At 37.1% G+C, this 20,533-nt stretch overlaps 1 protein-coding gene across 1 annotated transcript; it reads right to left on the bottom strand.

Moving 5' to 3' along the window:
• Positions 1-12,702: 12,702 nt before the first annotated feature.
• On the bottom strand, positions 12,703-20,329 carry LOC132603893 (uncharacterized). Its single transcript, XM_060317196.1, has 3 exons — positions 20,011-20,329; positions 17,606-17,686; positions 12,703-13,406 (listed from the first exon to the last, which is right to left on the bottom strand). Exons 1-3 carry the CDS (start codon positions 20,167-20,169, stop codon positions 13,008-13,010), a joined length of 639 nt encoding a protein of 212 aa, XP_060173179.1. The 5' UTR covers positions 20,170-20,329; the 3' UTR covers positions 12,703-13,007.
• Positions 20,330-20,533: the final 204 nt, after the last annotated feature.

The following is a 20,533-nucleotide window of genomic DNA, read 5'->3' as shown; positions in this document are numbered from 1 at the left end:
TTGTATAGTAACAATTTATCTTGTGAAATTTATGTGTTAGTAAATTTTTTATCTTGATTGAGTTTACTTGTATGTGCTATCTTGCCTGTAAATTCAAATTGACTCATTTCTTAGCCACAAAAGATTTGACAACATTCTTTTCCAACATTTTGGTTGAAAACTTTACACACTTTTACGTTTCATAATTATTTCTTGCTCGGTATTTGCTACATGTTGGTGTTTCGTGCTATGTTATCAGCATCAAAGGCCTGGTATACTCAGTGGTAGTATTTACCTCAACGTTGATACAATTTTTCAAGGTAATTATAAGCGCTCTCTAAATTCAATAATTAACTTTTGTATACTCCTATTAATTTTGTTCTAATTTCTTTTACAATGCATAATTTTTTCGATTAGATTGTTTAGAAACTGACATGGTATAATGTTGGAAACTATATTTAACTTAATGTTCGAAAAAATAGAGGCAAAATCTAGAAATGATGATCTGCCTAGAGTTTGCTGTGAAATGGAATATAAGCTGTAGAACATGACTTTTTTTTGTTGATGTAAATGAACTTAATTTTTAACTATATTTACTATTTTCTATTGACAGCAGGATGAACTTTTGCTGAAAGAGGAGCTTGAAATTATGATCTTTAAGTAGGAGAATGGTCTTATGGTGTAAATAAAATAAAATAAAAAGAAATTGATTAGGAGAAAGATATTGATTTGGAGGAATCTTAAAGATAAACTTATTAGTTTGGAGGAATCTTGAAGTATGTTTTTGTCCGAAAGCTCATTTCAACCTGAGAAACTAAATGAGTTCTTTTTTGCATTATTTCTACCCAATTACTCTACTTATTTAGGCTCTTTGATAATATTTCTTTAGCAAACAAAAACTATATATAATTATTTCTCGATTCTACGTTTTAGTTTACATCGGAGGCCAAGATTGTTTTGTCATTTCTACAGCAATTAAGAAAGCAAGAAATTGTTTGTCTGCAAAACAAAGTTTCTTTTTATTTGTTTCTTATCTTTTTTCTTTTTGTTGACAAAGTTTTTTTTTTTTTTTTTTTTTACATTATTATATATAGAAAAGAGGGGAAAGGGAAATGAGGAACATAAGAAAATTGAATCCTCACCAGTATAGTAAAGTTTAGTTAGCCAACAATTAGACCACTAAGATTTTTTAGATTGAGATCTAGCTCATATTAAGTTATGCATTTATTTAACTTTTTCATCTTCTTATCCTTTTGTTTTTTTGATCTTCTGAATCGCTTTACTTGATAATTATTATGGTGATCAATCAAAAAGTATTGCATTCATGAAAGATTATTCAAATAGTCTTTCACAAAATATTGATTTTTCGACCGATCATTTTAAAAAAGAATTATTTCACTGTTACACACTCGAAATTTTTGGTCATTATCATGTCGCGAACTATATTGATTCTTTACATATTCTCAAATTAAATTGAATAATCAATGGATAATAATATATATACCTCTTCATATTCTATAATATGTTTTTAGGCACTATTTCTTTAATATCGTCTTATATATATATATATATATATATATATATATATATATATATATATATATATATATATATACTTATTTATTTATTTATGTTTAGACTTTAGAATATTATCTTTTGGTTATTTATCTTTATTAAAAGAAGAAAGAAAATAATATTTGATATTTTTTTTTAAGAAAATGAGCAATTCATATAGGGAAGTATGAAAGAAAAAAGAAGAAAAAAGAAGAAAAAAGATAAAAGATAAAAGATAAAGAGGTTAAAAGGGGAAAAAGAAAATAAAAAATAAGGCGAAAATTACAGAAGAGATTTATAATATTAGATGATAAAACGCATATATTTTCTCCAATTATACGCATATAATAAATGTACAATGAAGTAACCATGTTGTTTTAAGATATTTTTTATAAGAGGGAAAAAATATTGTTTCCCATGCATAGATTTTACAAGTTTTTTAGAAGACAAAACTCTTTTTAAGTAATGAAAGACCATAGTAAACTATATAAACTAAGTGTTAAATATTTAAAGAAAGTTTTAAGAAATTAATATTCGGAAGTAATCCATGCGAACTTGCGAAGCGCGATAGATTTCACTGGTAAATAATAAATGTCATATCAGGCGGAACGACCAATACTGGTTCATAGAATGGACTGGATCTTCATGTTTGGCCTAGAGAAAACCTATTCTGATGATGAGCACCGATACAAATTGAAATTTGAATTGGTACTAAGATTATGGTAAAAAAAAACACCTCAAGTATTACCTTTTTTGAGTTTCCTACCTGAACTTGCGATCTACCTAAACTATCACCAACTAGTTTGCAAAACACACCTCAACTTTCAGTTGTTCACTTTTTTTACTTAAAATATCACCAACTAGTTAGCAAAACACACATCAACTATCAGTTATTCACTTTAATGAGGTTTGTTTTGCAAACTAGTTGGTGATAGATCAAGCAAGAAAAGTGAACAAGTGGTAGTTGAGGTGCGTTTTGCAAATTAGTTGGTGATAGTTTAGGTAGAAAACTCAAAAAAAGGTGATACTTGAGGTGTGTTTTTTGTTGGGCTAAACGGCTCAAAGATACTCTTAACATGATGTGATATTGTCCGCTTTGGACCAAGCCCGCACGGTTTTCCCCAAAAGGCCTCACATCATTAAGAGTATTCAACTCCTTATAAATAGCTTCCTTTTCTTTTCAGCTATCAATGTGGTACTTTGTTTGCACACCCAACAATCTCCCCCTCGAACTAAGTTCCACGTGGCTCATTATCATACCACGGGTCAGAGATTCAACATGTCTGTGTGCCACCCACACTGTCAGAGTATTTACGGTCACCGACGCCCAAAGGCTATGAATGCGTCTTCAAAGTTACGGGTAAAGGTCGTAAACCGGCCCATAGACGGGCAAAGGCACTAAGTCGGGCCCCACGCCACACTCCGCCATCTTCATACTCGTCCCGCCAAACCATTGGCTCTGATACCGGTTGTTGGGCTAAACGGTCCAAAGATACTCTTAACACGATGTGATATTGTCCGCTTTGGGCCAAGCCCGCACGGTTTTCCCCAAAAGGCCTCACATCATTAAGAGTATTCAACTCCTTATAAATAGCTTCCTTTTCTTTTCAGCTATCAATGTGGTACTTTGTTTGCACACCCAACAATCTCCCCCTCGAACTAAGTTCCACGTGGCTCATTATCATACCACGGGTCAGAGATTCAACATGTCTGTGTGCCACCCACACTGTCAGAGTATTTACGGTCACCGACGCCCAAAGGCTATGAATGCGTCTTCAAAGTTACGGGTAAAGGTCGTAAACCGGCCCATAGACGGGCAAAGGCACTAAGTCGGGCCCCACGCCACACTCCGCCATCTTCATACTCGTCCCGCCAAACCATTGGCTCTGATACCGGTTGTTGGGCTAAACGGTCCAAAGATACTCTTAACACGATGTGATATTGTCCGCTTTGGGCCAAGCCCGTACGGTTTTTCCCCAAAACGCCTCACATCATTAAGAGTATCCAACTCCTTATAAATAGCTTCATTTTTCTTTCCAGCTATCAATGTGGTACTTTGTTAGCACACCCAACAATCTCCCCCTTGAACTAAGTTCCACGTGGCTCATTATCATACTACAGCTACGGGTAAGGCATTAAGCCGGTCCCCACGCCACACTCCGCTATCTTCATACTCATCCCGCCAAACCATTGGCTCTGATACCAGTTGTTAGGCTAAACGGTCCAAAGATACTCTTAACACAATGTGATATTGTCCGAAAGTCTGCACGGTTTTCCCCAAAAGGCATCACATCATTAAGAGTATCCAACTCCTTATAAATAGCTTCCTTTTCTTTTCAGCTATCAATGTGGTACTTTGTTCGCACACCCAACATTTTTTACCCTTAACCCTAAAAAAATCGTTGAAAGAGTTGCACAGATTTGTATTCCATTGTACAAAAGTCTCTATCTCATCCTCAAATTCTCTGAAGAGTTTGAAGGTTGTTGGTTCATTACCTAAGCTAAGGTCCATGGAAATATCTCATTGTAAACATTTGAAGACATTGAAGTTTCGTGCTCCAAGTCTCGTGTCTTTTGAGGAAGTTCCCTTCCTATCTAAGCTAACCTAACTTTTGGAGGTTTTTATGCCATTTCTTTTATTAAGAGTACTCCAGAGCATTCGACCTATTGCAGCAACCTGAAGAGGCTTAAACTGAAAGTGTCTTCCAAAGGTATCTTCCTTTTGCAAGGTGATTCCCGATTAATTTCATCAATTCTGCCATCTTAAAATGTTGCAATTAGATATCACATCAAAGTTTGGTGATGGAATTTGTTTCTTCATGTTCTTGATTAAATGTTCTCCTCATCTGTCTAGATTAACTATCCGGTTAATATTCCTTCCTTTCTTCTCTACTGGCACTAAGGGACACGTTGTACGGGGTTATGGAGATTTGCATGACTCATTTGAGAAGGGCCAGGCGAAAGCGCGCACTGCTGATCTTATAGCACAAGAAGCTATGACATCCTGTTATAAATGTCTAAAGGTAGTGAAGTGGTTTGGTTTTATTGGGTCTCCAAGTGATTATGAACTTGCTTTGCATTTTGCTGCGAATTGCTAGATCTCTTAAGAGAATGACCCTTTGTTCTGACACCGATTTAGATGATCTAAATGAGTTTTGGCCATCCTCCACAAGGAAGAAGGCGATCCGAGTGTGGGGTCCAGTCCCCTATCCCATATTTTAAGAAAGGAAGATTTTTCTTCCTTTGACAAATTATACATTGGCAACAATTGTGGACTTGGCTAACAAGCCAATTTCTTTGTTCACATTTTCATGATGTAAGCGTTTACCTCATCATAATCGTGATGTAAGCGCTTACCTCACCATAGGAAATTCATTCCTATAAATAGGCAGCTTATGGTTCATTTGTAATACACCAAAATCTCAGACAATACATCTGAGTGAGAGCAAAAGTGAGGTATTCCATAGACTGTAAGAAAATAGTCTGTGAAGAAAAATAGAGTGTGAGTGATATTGTAGTGAGGTGGGAAAATCAAAAGAGTATTATTTCTTTTGAGGGTGTAGTGGTCTTAGGAGTATTTGTACTCGTTACTACACAGTGTAAAATTCCTCTATAGTGATATCAGCTGCTCCTCTTGGCCGTGGTTTTTCCCTTATTCAGAAGGGTTTCCACATAAAATCTTGGTGTCATTATTGCTGCATTTTATTCTTGCTGATTTAACCATAAGTTAGTGTTCCGCGTTTATCACTAATACCGTGAATATTATTTTTGCGGGTCTATTTTATTCCCATCAAGTGGTATCAGAGCCAAGGTTTTGTCTGAGTATGCTCTGTGGTTGCAGCACAGTCTGAACTTCCACATCAGAAAAGAATTACTTTGGTCTTCGAATAAAATAATATTTGTATTTGTGATAAATGATGGAAGCCAACACTAGTAGAATGGTTACTTTGAGTGGCGTAAATTATGCCATTTGGAAGGGCAAAATGGAAGATTTGCTCTATGTCAAGAATTTTCATCAACCTGTCTTTGGAAATAAAAAGCCTGATAATAAATCAGATGAAGAGTGGAATTTGTTGCATCGGCAGGTTTGCGGCTTTATTAGACAGTGGGTTGACGATAATGTGTTGAACCATATTTCTAGAGAGACACATGCTCGGACCCTATGGGAGCATCTTGAAAGTTTGTATGCTCGAAAAACTGGTAATAACAAGATGTTTCTGATAAAGCAAATGCTGGGTTTAAAATACCACGATGGTTCCGCAATGACAGATCATCTGAATATTTTTCAGGGGATCATGAACCAGTTATCTGCTATGGGTATTAATTTTGATGAAGAAATTCAAGGCTTATTTCTACTTGGTTCCCTACCAGATTCTTGGGAAATTATTAGAACTTCATTATCAAATTCTGCTCCGGATGGTGTGATCTCTATGGATCTTGCCAAGAGCAGTCTTTTAAATGAAGAGATGAGAAGAAAATCTCAAGGTTCCTCCTCATCAGATGTCTTGGTGACTGACACTAGGGGGAGAGGCAAGAATCGTGGTTCTCAAAATAGAGAACATCATAGAAGCATGTTCAAAAGCAGACTTAAAGATATTGACTGCTATCATTGCGGGAAAAAAGGGCACACAAAGAAGTTCTGCCGGATTTTGAAAAAAGAGAATAGAGAAAAGGAGGAAAAGAAAGAAGATGGCAATCGTGTTGCCGCTGTCACTACAGAAGATCTTGTTACTGTCCTTGATGCGGATCTGATAAATATTGCTTGTGATGAGTCAAGCTGGGTTGTGGACAGTGGTGCCGCATCTCATGTGACATCAAGAAAGGAATTTTTCTCATCCTATACTCCGGGTGACTTTGGAACTTTGAGTATGGGTAATGAGACTGTATCCAGGGTGGCTGGTGTTGGAACGATTTGTTTGAAAACTAGTATTAGAACTAAACTAGTTTTAAACAATGTAAAGCATGCACCTGATGTTCGTTTGCACTTGATCTCTGTTGGTGTTTTGGATGATGAGGGATATGTCAGTACCAATGGTGCTGGAAAGTGGAAGCTTACTAAAGGTTCCATGATTGTGGCTCGTGGCGAAAAGCGTCGTGGTCTATACTGGACTACGGCCTCTACCTGTGTTGATATGGTGAATGCAGTTGAGAGCAATAGCTCTTCAACGTTATGGCATAAGAGGCTTAGCCACATTAGCGAGAAAGGACTAAATGTTCTGGCCAAAAAGAAATTATTGTCAAATTTCGAAAGTGCTAAATTAGAAAAGTGTGAGCACTGCTTGGCTGGAAAACAAAATAGAGTTTCTTTCAAGTCTCATCCTCCTTCAAGAAAGACAGAGTTGCTTGAGTTGGTGCATTCAGATTTATGTGGTCCAATGAAGACAAGGACTTTGGGTGGTGCACTTTATTTTGCTACCTTTATTGATGATTGCTCAAGGAAACTTTGGGTCTACGTCTTAAAGACTAAAGACCAAGTGTTGGGTGTCTTTAAGCAGTTTCAGGCCTCAGTTGAAAGAGAAACTGGAAAGAAGCTGAAGTGTATTCGTACTGATAACGGTGGTGAATATTGTGGACCGTTTGACGAATACTGCAAGAAACAGGGTATCAGACACCAGAAGACTCCTCCTAAGACTCCTCAGCTTAATGGTTTAGCAGAGAGGATGAACAGGACCTTGATGGAAAGAGTCAGATGTTTGCTTTCTGAAGCAAAGTTGCCGAATTCCTTTTGGGGTGAGGCTTTATTGACCGCTGCACATGTTATTAATCTATCCCCTGCGGTTGCTTTGCAAAGTGATGTTCCAAACAGAGTTTGGTATGGAAAGGATGTTTCCTATGACCACTTGAAAGTGTTTGGTTGTAAAGCTTTTGTACATGTGCCTAAAGATGAAAGGTCGAAATTAACTGCCAAGACAAGGCAGTGTATCTTCATTGGTTATGGCCTTGATGAGTTTGGTTACAGGCTATATGATCCAATTGAGAAGAAGGTTGTGAGAAGCCGTGATGTTATCTTCATAGAGGATCAAACCATTGAAGATATTAACAAAGCGGAGAAGATAAAATCTTCAAGTTCTGAAGGTTTGGTTAATCTTGATCAAGTTCCTCATACAAATGCTGATGAAGTTGGTGGGCTCGATGACGATGGTGATGCCCAGAATCATGTTCCAGATCAGCATGTTGATGATGATAACGATGCTGCTATTGATGAAGTAGATGCTCCTACTCATGAAGTCGTGGATGAGTCAGATATTCCACTTAGAAGGTCTACTAGACAGCATGTTCCTTCTTCCCGTTATTCACCTAATGAGTATGTATTACTCACTGATGAGGGAGAACCTGAATGTTATGAGGAGGCCATGGAAGATGAGCACAAGGATCAATGGATTGAAGCCATGCAAGATGAGATGAAATCTCTGCGTGAGAACCATACTTATGAGTTGGTGAACTTGCCTAAGGGCATGAGAGCTTTGAAGAACAAGTGGGTGTTCAAAGTTAAAGCCGAAGAACACAGCTTGAAGCCCAGATACAAAGCTAGATTGGTTGTTAAGGGATTTGGTCAAAGGAAAGGTATTGACTTTGACGAAATATTTTCTCCTGTCGTGAAAATGTCCTCCATTCGGACAGTTCTTGGTTTGACTGCTAGTCTTGATTTGGAGATTGAGCAGATGGATGTGAAGACTGCTTTTCTTCATGGTGACTTAGAAGAGGAGATTTATATGGAACAACCTGAAGGCTTCAAGGCAAAAGGTAAAGAAAATCTTGTATGCAAACTCAAGAAGAGTCTCTATGGATTGAAGCAAGCTCCCAGACAGTGGTACAAGAAGTTTGAGTCTGTTATGGGGGAGCAAGGCTACAAGAAGGCTTCTTCAGATCACTGTGTGTTTGTACAAAGATTTTCTGATGGTGACTTTATCATCCTTCTGCTATATGTGGATGATATGTTGATTGTAGGCAAAAATGCTTCCAGGATTGACGAGTTGAAGAAACAGTTGAGTAAGTCTTTTGCAATGAAAGACTTGGGTCATGCTAAGCAGATTTTGGGCATGAGAATTACTCGTTCGAGAGATGAAAAGAAGCTTTATTTGTCGCAGAAAAAGTACATAGAACGTGTACTAGAGCGCTTCAATATGAAGAGTGCTAAGTGGGTTAGCACACCTCTTCCTGGTCATCTGAAATTGAGCAAAAAGATGTGTCCTACAACAACAGAGGAAAAACAGAGAATGGCCAAGATTCCTTATTCCTCTGCCGTCGGAAGTTTAATGTATGCAATGGTATGCACTCGACCAGATATTGCTCATGCAGTCGGTGTTGTTAGCAGATTTCTCGAAAATCCAGGGAAAGAACATTGGGAAGCTGTGAAGTGGATACTCAGGTATCTAAGAGGAAGATCAGATGAATGCTTGTGTTTTGGAGGATCAAATCCAATTTTGAAGGGCTATACAGATTCTGATATGGCAGGTGACCTTGATAACAGAAAATCCACTACTGGATATTTGTTTACTTTTTCAAGGGGAGCTATATCATGGCAGTCGAAGTTGCAGAAGTGTGTCGCACTGTCTACAACGGAAGCGGAGTATATTGCGGCTACTGAAGCTGGCAAAGAGATGATATGGCTCAAGAGATTCCTTCAAGAACTCGGATTGCAGCAAATGGAGTATGTTGTCTATTGTGACAGTCAAAGTGCAATAGACTTGAGCAAGAACTTCATGTACCATGCGAGAACAAAACACATCGATGTCAGATATCATTGGATTCGTGAGCAATTGGAAAGCGAATTGTTCCAAGTCAAGAAGATTCACACGAATGAAAATCCTGCAGATATGCTGACCAAGGCGGTACCGAGAGACAAGTTTGAATCGTGCAAAGAACTTGTCGGCATGCACTCAAATTAGAAGCCAGTGTACCCTCCTTCAGGTGAATAGGACTGGAGGGGGAGATTTGTGGGGTCCAGTCCCCTATCCCATATTTTAAGAAAGGAAGATTTTTCTTCCTTTGACAAATTATACATTGGCAACAATTGTGGACTTGGCTAACAAGCCAATTTCTTTGTTCACATTTTCATGATGTAAGCGTTTACCTCATCATAATCGTGATGTAAGCGCTTACCTCACCATAGGAAATTCATTCCTATAAATAGGCAGCTTATGGTTCATTTGTAACACACCAAAATCTCAGACAATACATCTGAGTGAGAGCAAAAGTGAGGTATTCCATAGACTGTAAGAAAATAGTCTGTGAAGAAAAATAGAGTGTAAGTGATATTGTAATGAGGTGGGAAAATCAAAAGAGTGTTATTTCTTTTGAGGGTGTAGTGGTCTTAGGAGTATTTGTACTCGTTACTACACAGTGTAAAATTCCTCTATAGTGATATCAGCTGCTCCTCTTGGCCGTGGTTTTTCCCCTTATTCAGAAGGGTTTCCACATAAAATCTTGGTGTCATTATTGCTGCATTTTATTCTTGCTGATTTAACCATAAGTTAGTGTTCCGCGTTTATCACTAATACCGTGAATATTATTTTTGCGAGTCTATTTATTCCCATCACCGAGAGTGTGCTGATGATCAACTTAAAGCAAATTTACCTCCCAGAGCTAAATTGTTGACATATGGCCCTGGTTTTTTGAAGAAGAGTATGTAGCACTGGAGGTTATTAAATTAAGGGCCAAGGGTCAAATTTACCCTCTAAGTATGGTTTATAGTTCAAATTTTCCCTCCGTCAAAGTTTGAGATTAAATTTGTCCTCTCCGTTAGGATACTTGATAAATTTGCCTTGATTATGGATGGAAGTGTGACTAGGACTCCTTATCAGTCCACATAGGTGTCATGTGTAAATTTTTCCTTTAAATCTTAGTGTAAAAACCATACTAATTAAATTTTGTCATGTATTTTCCTTTTTTAATTATAAAAAAAAAATACAATACCTAATCTTCTTCTCCGTCAAACCACCGCTTCCCCTTCTTCTTCTCCCCCACTATCATCACCGTCCACCGCCCTTTGCATGTAAAAACCAGTCTCAATTTGCATGCTCTTGGTAGTCATTCTTGTTTCAGTACTAAACAATGATTGAGATTCCTCAGGCACCTCATTTCCCTCTATATCCACATATGCCTATACTGAAAACAGCTCTGACTTAAATTGAGACAAATTAAAAGGTGCCCTTTTGAATGCTTTAGTCTTTGTTGTTTTGAATGCTTTAGTCTTTGTTGTTGTTACCGCTGTTACATTTCTTTTGGTGTTACTTTTCTACTTGAGGTGTACCAAATTCTTGAAATACTACATGAGTTTCTCTTCTTTTCTTGTTTTGGGAATTATGGGTGGTGAAATATCTCTGTTCTTGATTGAAAAATTCAGGGTCCCTATTGATGGTGGAGGGCGGTGGACGGTGATGATAGTGGGGGAGAAGAAGAAGGGGAAGCGATGGTTTGACGGAAAAGAAGATTAGATATTGTATTTATTTTTTATTGATTAAAAAAAGAAAATACATCACAAAATTTAATTAGTATGATTTTTACACTAAGATTTAAAGGAAAAATAAATTTATTTATACACATGGCGCCTATGTGGACTGATAAGGAGTCCTAGTCACACTTCCATCCATAATCAAGGCAAATTTATCAAATATCCTAACGGAGAGGACAAATTTGATCCCAAACGTTGATGGAGGGTAAATTTAAACTATAAACCATACTTAGAGGGTAAATTTGACCCTTTGCCCTTAAATTAATAATTGAAACGAGATTATTCACTATGAATTCTTTATTTTGTCTTTAGTATTTTTTTAATCATTGAAGGGAAATTTGTTGGATAGCTGATGTACGTTGATAAACTTTCACCTCTTTTTAACTACTGAAATAATGGTTGGGCTTAATACCCAGATGGACCCTTAAATTTAGCATGTTTTGTAAGATAGGCATATAAACTTATAAGGTGACCAGATAGACACTTAAACTTACTCAAAGTGTATTTTTCAAGTTTTTCAGTTGTTTTGAAAACAAAAATTATATTTTTCAAACACTCACAATTTTCATGGCCAAACAAGCCCTAAATATATCACAAAATATTTTTTTTAAAATGCAAAAATAAGGCAAACGCATATACATGAGACTATAAATGTGCACTTAAACCAATAAATACTCGCTAATCGCAATTTTGCAGCTTTCAATTAATTCGGTTTTTTTTTTACACTTGAATAATTAAAAAACAATAACTTTAACCAATAAAAATCCTTAAAAAAAGAAATTTTAAATTAAGAAATTTCTTTTTTTTAAGGATTTTCTTCTCGGCTTTACAGTTTTCTTAATTTGAAATTTCTTTTACACTTGAAATACTGAACTTAGAAATTTCTTAATTTGAAATTTCTTTTTTTAAGGATTTTTATTGGTTAAAGTTATTGTTTTTTAATTATTCAAGTGTAAAAAAAAATCCGAGTTAATTGAAAGCTGCAAAATTGCGATTAGCGAGTATTTATTGGTTTAAGTGCACATTTATAGTCTCATGTATATGCGTTTGCCTTATTTTTGCATTTTAAAAAAAATATTTTGTGATATATTTAGGGCTTGTTTGGCCATGAAAATTGTGAGTGTTTGAAAAATATAATTTTTGTTTTCAAAACAACTGAAGAACTTGAAAAATACACTTTGAGTAAGTTTAAGTGTCTATCTGGTCACCTTATAAGTTTATATGCCTATCTTACAAAACATGCCAAGTTTAAAGGTCCATCTAGGTATTAAGCCTAATGGTTGAGTTTCCAAGTAGCAGAGTATGTTCTGTTACTTTTAACATCTTAATCAGCGGCATTTTATTGTGATAGCAGGACTCTAGTACATACATGATTACTTGAGATATTATATATCTATTTATATATGTATATGTATGTATAATTTACTAAATGCTTTGTTATTCTCATTTAGATTTAAGGAGGAGACACTTCAAAAGTGGAGTGGATAAGACCCTGAACAATGACAAGTACTCAAACAATGATAACTCAAATGCAGAGAGCAGCATAAATTAAAAGCTAATAAACCTGGTTCTGGAATCTGGATTATGCTCTATTTTCACTTTGATTAAAGGTTATATCTCTCTTTACACTGGCATAACTTGTAGAATCATTAAAAATTTGGTCTAAGAAATATTCCATACAGCTACTTCGGTAGAAAGGCAGAAACACAAGGAAGGAACCAACACCACACCAAATCACATAGTTTGGTAACTAATGAAACAATTCACAAATATCACAAAAGATCCAAAATAAAACTAGCTGGTCCGAAAACAGGTGTATTCAAAAGGTATGGTGCTCTCATCTATGAGCATGTGCACAATGATATCGATGTCTCGACACTTCTTGTCTTATCATCACGCAGCCAATTTCATAATCTACTTTTTCACCTTTAACACCTGCACGACAGTATACATAACTTACCTGAACTTGCAGTATGAACACCCTGGCATGACAAAAGGCAGCTTCCAAAACATTACTTCATCAGTAAGTAGAGTCGTGACCTGGACTATCGGAATGCATATCCATAGATGCATCGGCAGAGTTGTAACTATTAGAATCTCTATTTTGGTGTTGGGAGTTAGTTTCATTGTGTCTTGTACCATTGGGAGGTTGAGCATTGTTCGAAAAGTGACCCCCTTGAGCAATGTGATAATTTTGTAGGCTTCGGCGAACAGGGCTTGAAAGAGCATTCGAGAAAACATTATTCTTTGGTTGCTGATCATGATCAGATCGTAAGCCATGTCCTGGAGCTGCTACGCCAATTGGACCTGAAGACACCTGGAGGCCTGAGTTTGCAAAATGCAACTGTTGGGCATGCTGATGTTGAGGTGGTGGCCTAGGTGACATCGACTGGTCCTCTCCATTACAATCCAATTCAGACTGACAAGATCAGCAAATGAATATTTTTAGACACATCAAAACAGGCTGTCAACGATCAAACAAGGATTGGAGGTATCCATATAAGTATAACCAGTAAAAATTGGCAACCAGAATGGTGAAATAGGCAACCAAAAGAAATTACTGTTCCAGAAGATCTATGCACATCAGCATAGTAGGTAAACAGAACATATATGATTAAGATTGAAGAAAGCGGGAAATCAGGTTCTTATTTACAAATTAAAATAAAAAGATCTCCACAAGTTTGATCCCCCATAAATTGCCAAAAGCTAAACAAGGCAGATTTAAGCATGTCAAGAGCACACTTCTATCATTACAGTCTGCTGCCTGTTTCCCTTTTTTCCTTAATAATTTTCACTCAACCATATACACGAAGTGAAAGTTTTGCTAGTTGCACAAAGTTTATTTTATGTAGTACAATTTTAAGTAAATCTAATTTTACAAAAAAAACTTGTAAAATATCTGCATACTGCATCGTGAGAGATACAGCCTTAGAAGAAAATATCCTTTTTTCCAATAAATAAAAAAACTTCTCAAACATGAGCAGGACAGGAAGATCAAGTATAGCTGAAAAGCCAATGATTTCCAATTTCTCTGAAGAACCAACTCGTCACTATAGCACTATGAATCAGAAATAATCAAATCAAATATATCAAAATGATTCTTGCAATCGCTAATCCAGTTATTATATAATCTCAAATAAAGCACTATTCAAGAGATAACGGGATTAACACATATAAAACCAGCTACAAGACCCATTCAAGATATAACAAAATTCTTGAAGACGCAAGCTCCCTCGTATTTCAAATTTGAGAATATGTGACTTTAGGCGGAGGGATTAATGTATAGGGTTAAAGATTGGTGGCTATCCTACAGTGTGGTAGGAACCCAGAATTTATCCTCACATAAAAGCCAAGGTATCTTAAGAAAGACATTGCAACTAGAACAGGGTAACTTTTGGTAAAATTCAAGCTAGGAGAAGCAAGGAACTTGATGAGCGGAAAAATCTGGATAAAATCTCAGAGAATAGAACTACTCAAACCCCAAAAGTAAAATTGTCTAACTAATGTAAAGTTGGAACTGCAACAGATTGCAATTACGGAAGAAACTTCCTGGAGAGAAAAATCAAGGTGTCTGTGGCCGACGGAGGGAGACAAAACACCAAGTACTTTCAAAGAAAAGCGAACTATGACAGAAGAAGTAACTTTATTGATAAGCTGAAGATAGGAATGTTACCATTGAGGATAAAGTATTGATCAAGAAGGAAATTTAGGAATTTTACTAGGATTTATACAATGAAAAGGTACCTTGAGGGCCCGATGCTGACTTTGAAGGCATCTCTACACTAATCATGGAGGAAAAGGACTGGCTGGAATTTCCCTTTGAAGAAATAAAGGTACTTGAAGCCTGGAAATCATGCGCTCCTGACAAAGCACCAGGAACAGATGGCTTCGCCATGGATTTCTACCAAAAAGTAGATACCATTCAAACAGATATCATGCCTGCCCTCAGCCATTTTCATCACAGCTTTCATATGGTTAGGTCTTCAATGCTACCTTTATTGCCCTAATTACAAAGAAGAAGGGTGACATAGAACTCAAGGACTACAAGCCTATTAGCTTAATAGGCAGCGTGTACATACTGACTTCAAAATATTAGCAGAGAGGCAAAGAAGGTAATTGACAAACTAGTTTCTGGGGAACAAAATGTCATCCTCAAGAATAGGCAGATTTCCGATGCCTCAATTGCTTAATGAGGTGCTTGATCGGAGAATGAAAATGGGGGAACTTGGTGTACTCTGTAAGCTGGACATTGAAAAGGTGCTTGATCGGAGAATGAAAATGGGGGAACTTGGTGTACTCTGTAAGCTGGACATTGAAAAGGCGTTTGATCAGTTAAGTATGGCATTCGGGGAAAATGGATAAGGTGGATCAGCTATTGCATTTCAATTGGCAAATACTCTATTTTGGGTGATAGACGCCCTGTTGGTTCTTTCTCTCTTCAAAAAGGCCTAAGGCAGGGAGACCTCTCCACTTTTCTTTTCATTCTGGCTATAGAAAGGCTCACTAAAATGCTGGAGAGGGCTAAACAGCTGCAATGGGTACAAGGCTTTCAAGTGAGAACGAATCATGGTAGCTCAGTCGCAGTCTCTCACCTGCTTTTTGCAGCTGATACTCTCATTTTTTGTGGTACTAAAAGTTCACAAGTACTGAATCCCAACTTAGCAATGATGATCTTTGATGCACTACCTAGACTCCACATCAACATGATAAAAAACATTATATATCCTGTGAATGAAGTGCCTAACATAAAAGAGTTGACAGAAACCCTATGTTGCAAAACAAATACCTTGCCTACCACATATTTAGGAGTCAAGGACCCCCTTTGGGGACAAATACAGATCTAATAAAGTTAGGAGTGGAGTCATAGAGAAGTTTGAAAAGAGGCTTGCAAGCTGGCAGATACAGTACCTATCTGTGGATGGCAGATTAACTCCAATTTTTTTTTTTTTTTTTGATAAGGAGATTAACTCTAATTAACAGTGTCTTAGACAGTCTAACCATATATCACATGTCACTGTTTCCAATCCCAAGCTCAGATCTAAAGCAGATGGGCAAACTCACGAGAAATTCTTATGTGAGGGATGCAGTAAGAGATACAAATTTCCACTGGTGAAATGGTTTAAGGTAACTGAACCAGGATCTTAAGGAGGCTTGGATATTAGAGATCTGCAATTACACAACAAACCATGCTCCTGAAATGGCTATGGAGATATGACGAGACGAACTTGGGCTATGAAATGATATCATTGATGCTAATTATGGGAAAAATAATCACTAGAGTATTAAGAAAATAAACACTCCTTATGGTGTTGGGCTCTAGAAGAACATGAGCAGTGATAGACTGACACTAGAACTACCTATGGAAGAGGGTCAAATTACCGTCCACACTGGTTCTTCGTGTGATTCATTCACTCACTGAATGATGAGGGCAAATGTTTCAACAACATAATGCCCAGCATGCTTTGAAGCTCTACCTCAAATGATTGCACACGCAAAAACCACAGAGGAACCACTGGTTTCTCACTCTCTCCTAGAAGCAATAAGGCATTTGTAACAAAACTCAAAAAGTCTCAACTGTATCTGTAGCTGCAGGACTTCTGGATGACCAGATCATGAGAATCTTTGGATAGAATGAATCTGGGTAATACCAAAAACCTCATGCTCTTTAATTCCTGTACTTATTGATAATGTTGAATCCATTTGCCCTTTCCAAATTGCCAAGTATTTAAATCTACCCCTTTTACTCTTTCTAAGTAAATTTGAAAAATTGAATTTGGACATTCTCCGTTCTTGATCCCAAGTAGTAAAACAGAGAACACAACTCCTCAAACCAAACAAACATACTATTGATATTATTTTCCGGATTTCAAGATGAAATTGTTGATTAACATACAAAAACAAGTTTTGTTCGTTTGTTAGGTAATCTACACGATATCTCCACCCACAAATGAGAAATTTGTGAGTTGTAACAGTGCCAACATTTCAAATGGACAAAGCAAAAAAAGAATGAGACTCCAAGTTACTTTTTTCGCTTTGCTTTTCGGAGAGAAAAGGGATCACGTGGTGATTCATGGACTACAAATCAAGGTCAAGCTTTCAGGAGTATATTAAACTTTTAGAAGAATAAGGAACTTGTCTGCTCTTCGCTAAGAAGATGAAGCTCCATAGCACAGGTGTTGTCAAAGGCGTGCTTACGCCCTGAAGCAAGGCTCAAAACGTGTGAAGCGCTTCGCCTCGCTTAATGTGCGCTTCAGTGTCGTCATCAAGGCTCTAAGACATACTTTTCCTTGCCAATGAGCCTCTTCTGGAGAAGCGACACTAAACAATTGATATTTCACTTTATCATAGTCTTTTTTCAATTTCTTTGTCCATATATTTGTTATTCATGGTTATAATTATTAGTCTTGGACTAAACATATATATGTTTGTGTTATTTCTCCGTTTGCGCGTTTTTTTATTAAAACCCACGCTTTATTTGCTCTTTGTGCTTAAAGCCCCAATGGACCTCACAGCTTTTTTGCACTTTTCGCTTTAGATAACACTAAAAACATGTAAGGAAAATCAAACATATCAACCATGAAAAATGTGGCTACATAATTGAGATAATAAAAAAGAAACCTGCAGGTAGTTCATTATGTCAACAGTTGTTACTCTGGATCCGCCCTCCTGTTGCCTCAAGATCCATTGATACATTTTTTCCTATTGAAACAATGTGAGATTAGTTATCATGAAACACCATCAAAAGGACAATATGCCGAGATTCATCAAAAACTAGAATACTGACAAAGAAAAGTAGAGCAATTTACATTAAAGATCACAGCATATGTCTTCTAAGAAAACCAACTAGAAGCCTTAGAAAAATCTATACTTAGAAACCAAAAGTACTTACTGTTACGAGCTAATGTAAAGCCATAACTACATATTATAAGTAGGCATTTGGCCATAGATACCAAAAACAAATTCACTTTTTTGGGAATTTTTGAAGTTGGAGTTGGAGTTGTGTTTGGCCATAGATTTTGAAATTGTAGTTTTTGGTGAAATGTGGTTGTAAAAAAGTGAAAAAAGTGAAATTTTTTTGGAAAACAAGTTTTTTGAGTTTTTGGTATTCCGGAATACAACTTCAAGTTGTATTCGGAATATTTATGGCCAAACGCCCAAAAGTGAAAAAAGTGAAAAAAATCCGGAAAAAAGTGAATAATTTTTATGGCCAAACGGCACCTAAGTATCATTAAGTATCAGGAAATACTTCACAATAGCACAGTCCAATCAAGATCCATAGACCCTTTGTTTCTTTTTACCGGCATGACCGTTCATTAATTACATACCAAGTCAGCATCAAAAGTACTTTACGAAGGGTGTGAGTGGCTCAACCCAATTGTCAATCAAGATATACAACATCTAAACATGGAGAACACTCTCTCAATTATGCAATAATCTCCTGTTCCTCTAAATTCAAATTCCCCAAAAAAAAAAAAAAAACGATGGCATTCTTCTTCAGATTGCCTTTTCTCCATGTTGGATCGTCGTCTTAGTTCTCTGCTTGACATTATCGATCTAACACCAAACCAAAAAAAGTGTGATATTCCAAATCCATGCAGTGACCATGCAATGCATCAGATTATGGTCTGTGCTCTCTCCGATTCTATACACAAGCAAGACTAATTCACCACAATCCTGATTTCCTTAAATTATATGTTGCTAATATTGCATGTTGCACCACAAACCAATTAAAATAAAGTTCTTAGGTGCCTTGGTATCCCATACTTCTTCCCTGCCTCCTTTCTATCCCCATCACCATTCCTGCTTATGTGTGTAGGGTAGATGACTTCATCAATCCCCCCCCCGCCCCCCCAAACAAAAAAAATCAAAAAATAGGAGAACTATCCTATCATCCCCTTCACCTCGTGTACGCCGCTCATGCACCAGTGAAGAATTCCTCAATCTCCTCCAAAGATCAATAGTCCTACGTTAAGCTATCTCGCAGTAACATAGTGCTAATTACCACTTCAAGTTCTGGGGGAATGCTTCCTCTAGAATTGTTCTGCCACGCCTCTCCCCGAAACTGAATCCCTATGTCATTTCACAATGTGATTCCTATATAGTCTAAAGCATGTTTTATCCATTAGTTATCTCCTTCTGCAAACTAACTGCATAAAAATTCCTTACTGCTTATGTTAATGACTTTGTTAGAGTGGTTTAGAGTCCAACATTGGCAGTGGAGAGGGCTGTTGGTCTCCTTATATGGACTTGAGAAATTCCCTCCCCACAAGCTCTGGGAAAAGGTCGGAGTGGCCTCGATGGAGGACAAGATTCAGGAAGCGAGGTTGAGATGGTTCAGGCATGTGAAGAGGAGATGCGCAGATGCCCCAGCGTGGAGGTGTGAGAGGTTGGCTTTGGATGGCTTCAGGAAAGGTAGGCCGAAAAAGTATTGGGGAGAGGTGATTGGCCAGGATATGGCGCAGTTGCAGCTTACCGAGCAGGAGGTTGTGGAGGACACGGATTAGGGTAGAAGGTTAGTAGGTAGCAGCGCGGTGTCTCGCTTATCCTTCCTTACTAGTAGTCGTAGTATTTCTCCCGTAATTTCTTGTCCTTCGATTTCTGTTATTATTCACCATCTCTTGGGCTTCGCTTAGCATACTATTCTGTTGTAGTTGCTGCTCCTTTTTCCTATGTGACCTGCTTTTTTCTGCGCCGAGGGTCTATCGGAAACAGGCTCTCTACCTCCCAAGGTAGGAATAAGGTCTGCGTACACTCTAACCTCCCCAGACCCCACTTGTGGGATTTCACTGGGTATGTTGTTATTATTGATGTTGTTGGAAGTGAATCAACTATGACCCAATCCTCAAACATGAAAAATAAATACACATCAATCCAAACTAGTTGGTATTTACTATAGGAATCCTTATAGCTATTATGACCTCTCGTCACGTGACAATAACTTTACGAGAATCCTGGATACACCAAAATTTAAAGAAAAACCTACACACCCAACAAAGAACAAATAATTATAAAAAAAGGGTTACCATTCCATGGCGTTCACCAGAAAGAAAGGAAAGTTTCTGTTGATTCATAGCCTGTGTATAAAGCTGTGATAGCGAATTAGCAGCGCTACAGAAAGTGGAATACATGGTTCGATCCACTTCATCAAGCCTAGATGCTACTGACTTCCTTTTCTTCCCCATCGATACGATATTCTCTTATCTGAGGCGATAGATTTCAAGGCGGAGGTTGGTGTCAAAATTGGAGTATTTGTAACCAAATTTTGTTTGGGTCTGAAAACACTAATAATTGTTGCCATTCGAATTGTGAAAAGTTTCCATTTTCTATAATTTATTTGGTAGTACAACATAACGTTTCCACTTCTACCAAATATGTTCAATTTATTTTTAAAATTTAATGGTTTAGTTATTTCAAATTTGTAGGCTATTTAGAGTTACAATTTTGAGTTAGGAATGTTTACGGTTGAGTTTGAGTCGGTTTTTTTTTCCATGAAAAGAACCAATTCGTGTAAGTTGATTTTTTAAAATATTTAAACCAAATCAATTA

Source organism: Lycium barbarum, chromosome 7 (assembly GCF_019175385.1).
Source record: "Lycium barbarum isolate Lr01 chromosome 7, ASM1917538v2, whole genome shotgun sequence".
Taxonomy (NCBI): domain Eukaryota; kingdom Viridiplantae; phylum Streptophyta; class Magnoliopsida; order Solanales; family Solanaceae; genus Lycium; species Lycium barbarum.
Note: the sequence above shows the minus strand (reverse complement) of the source record. Positions and strands in the feature narration are given on the sequence as shown.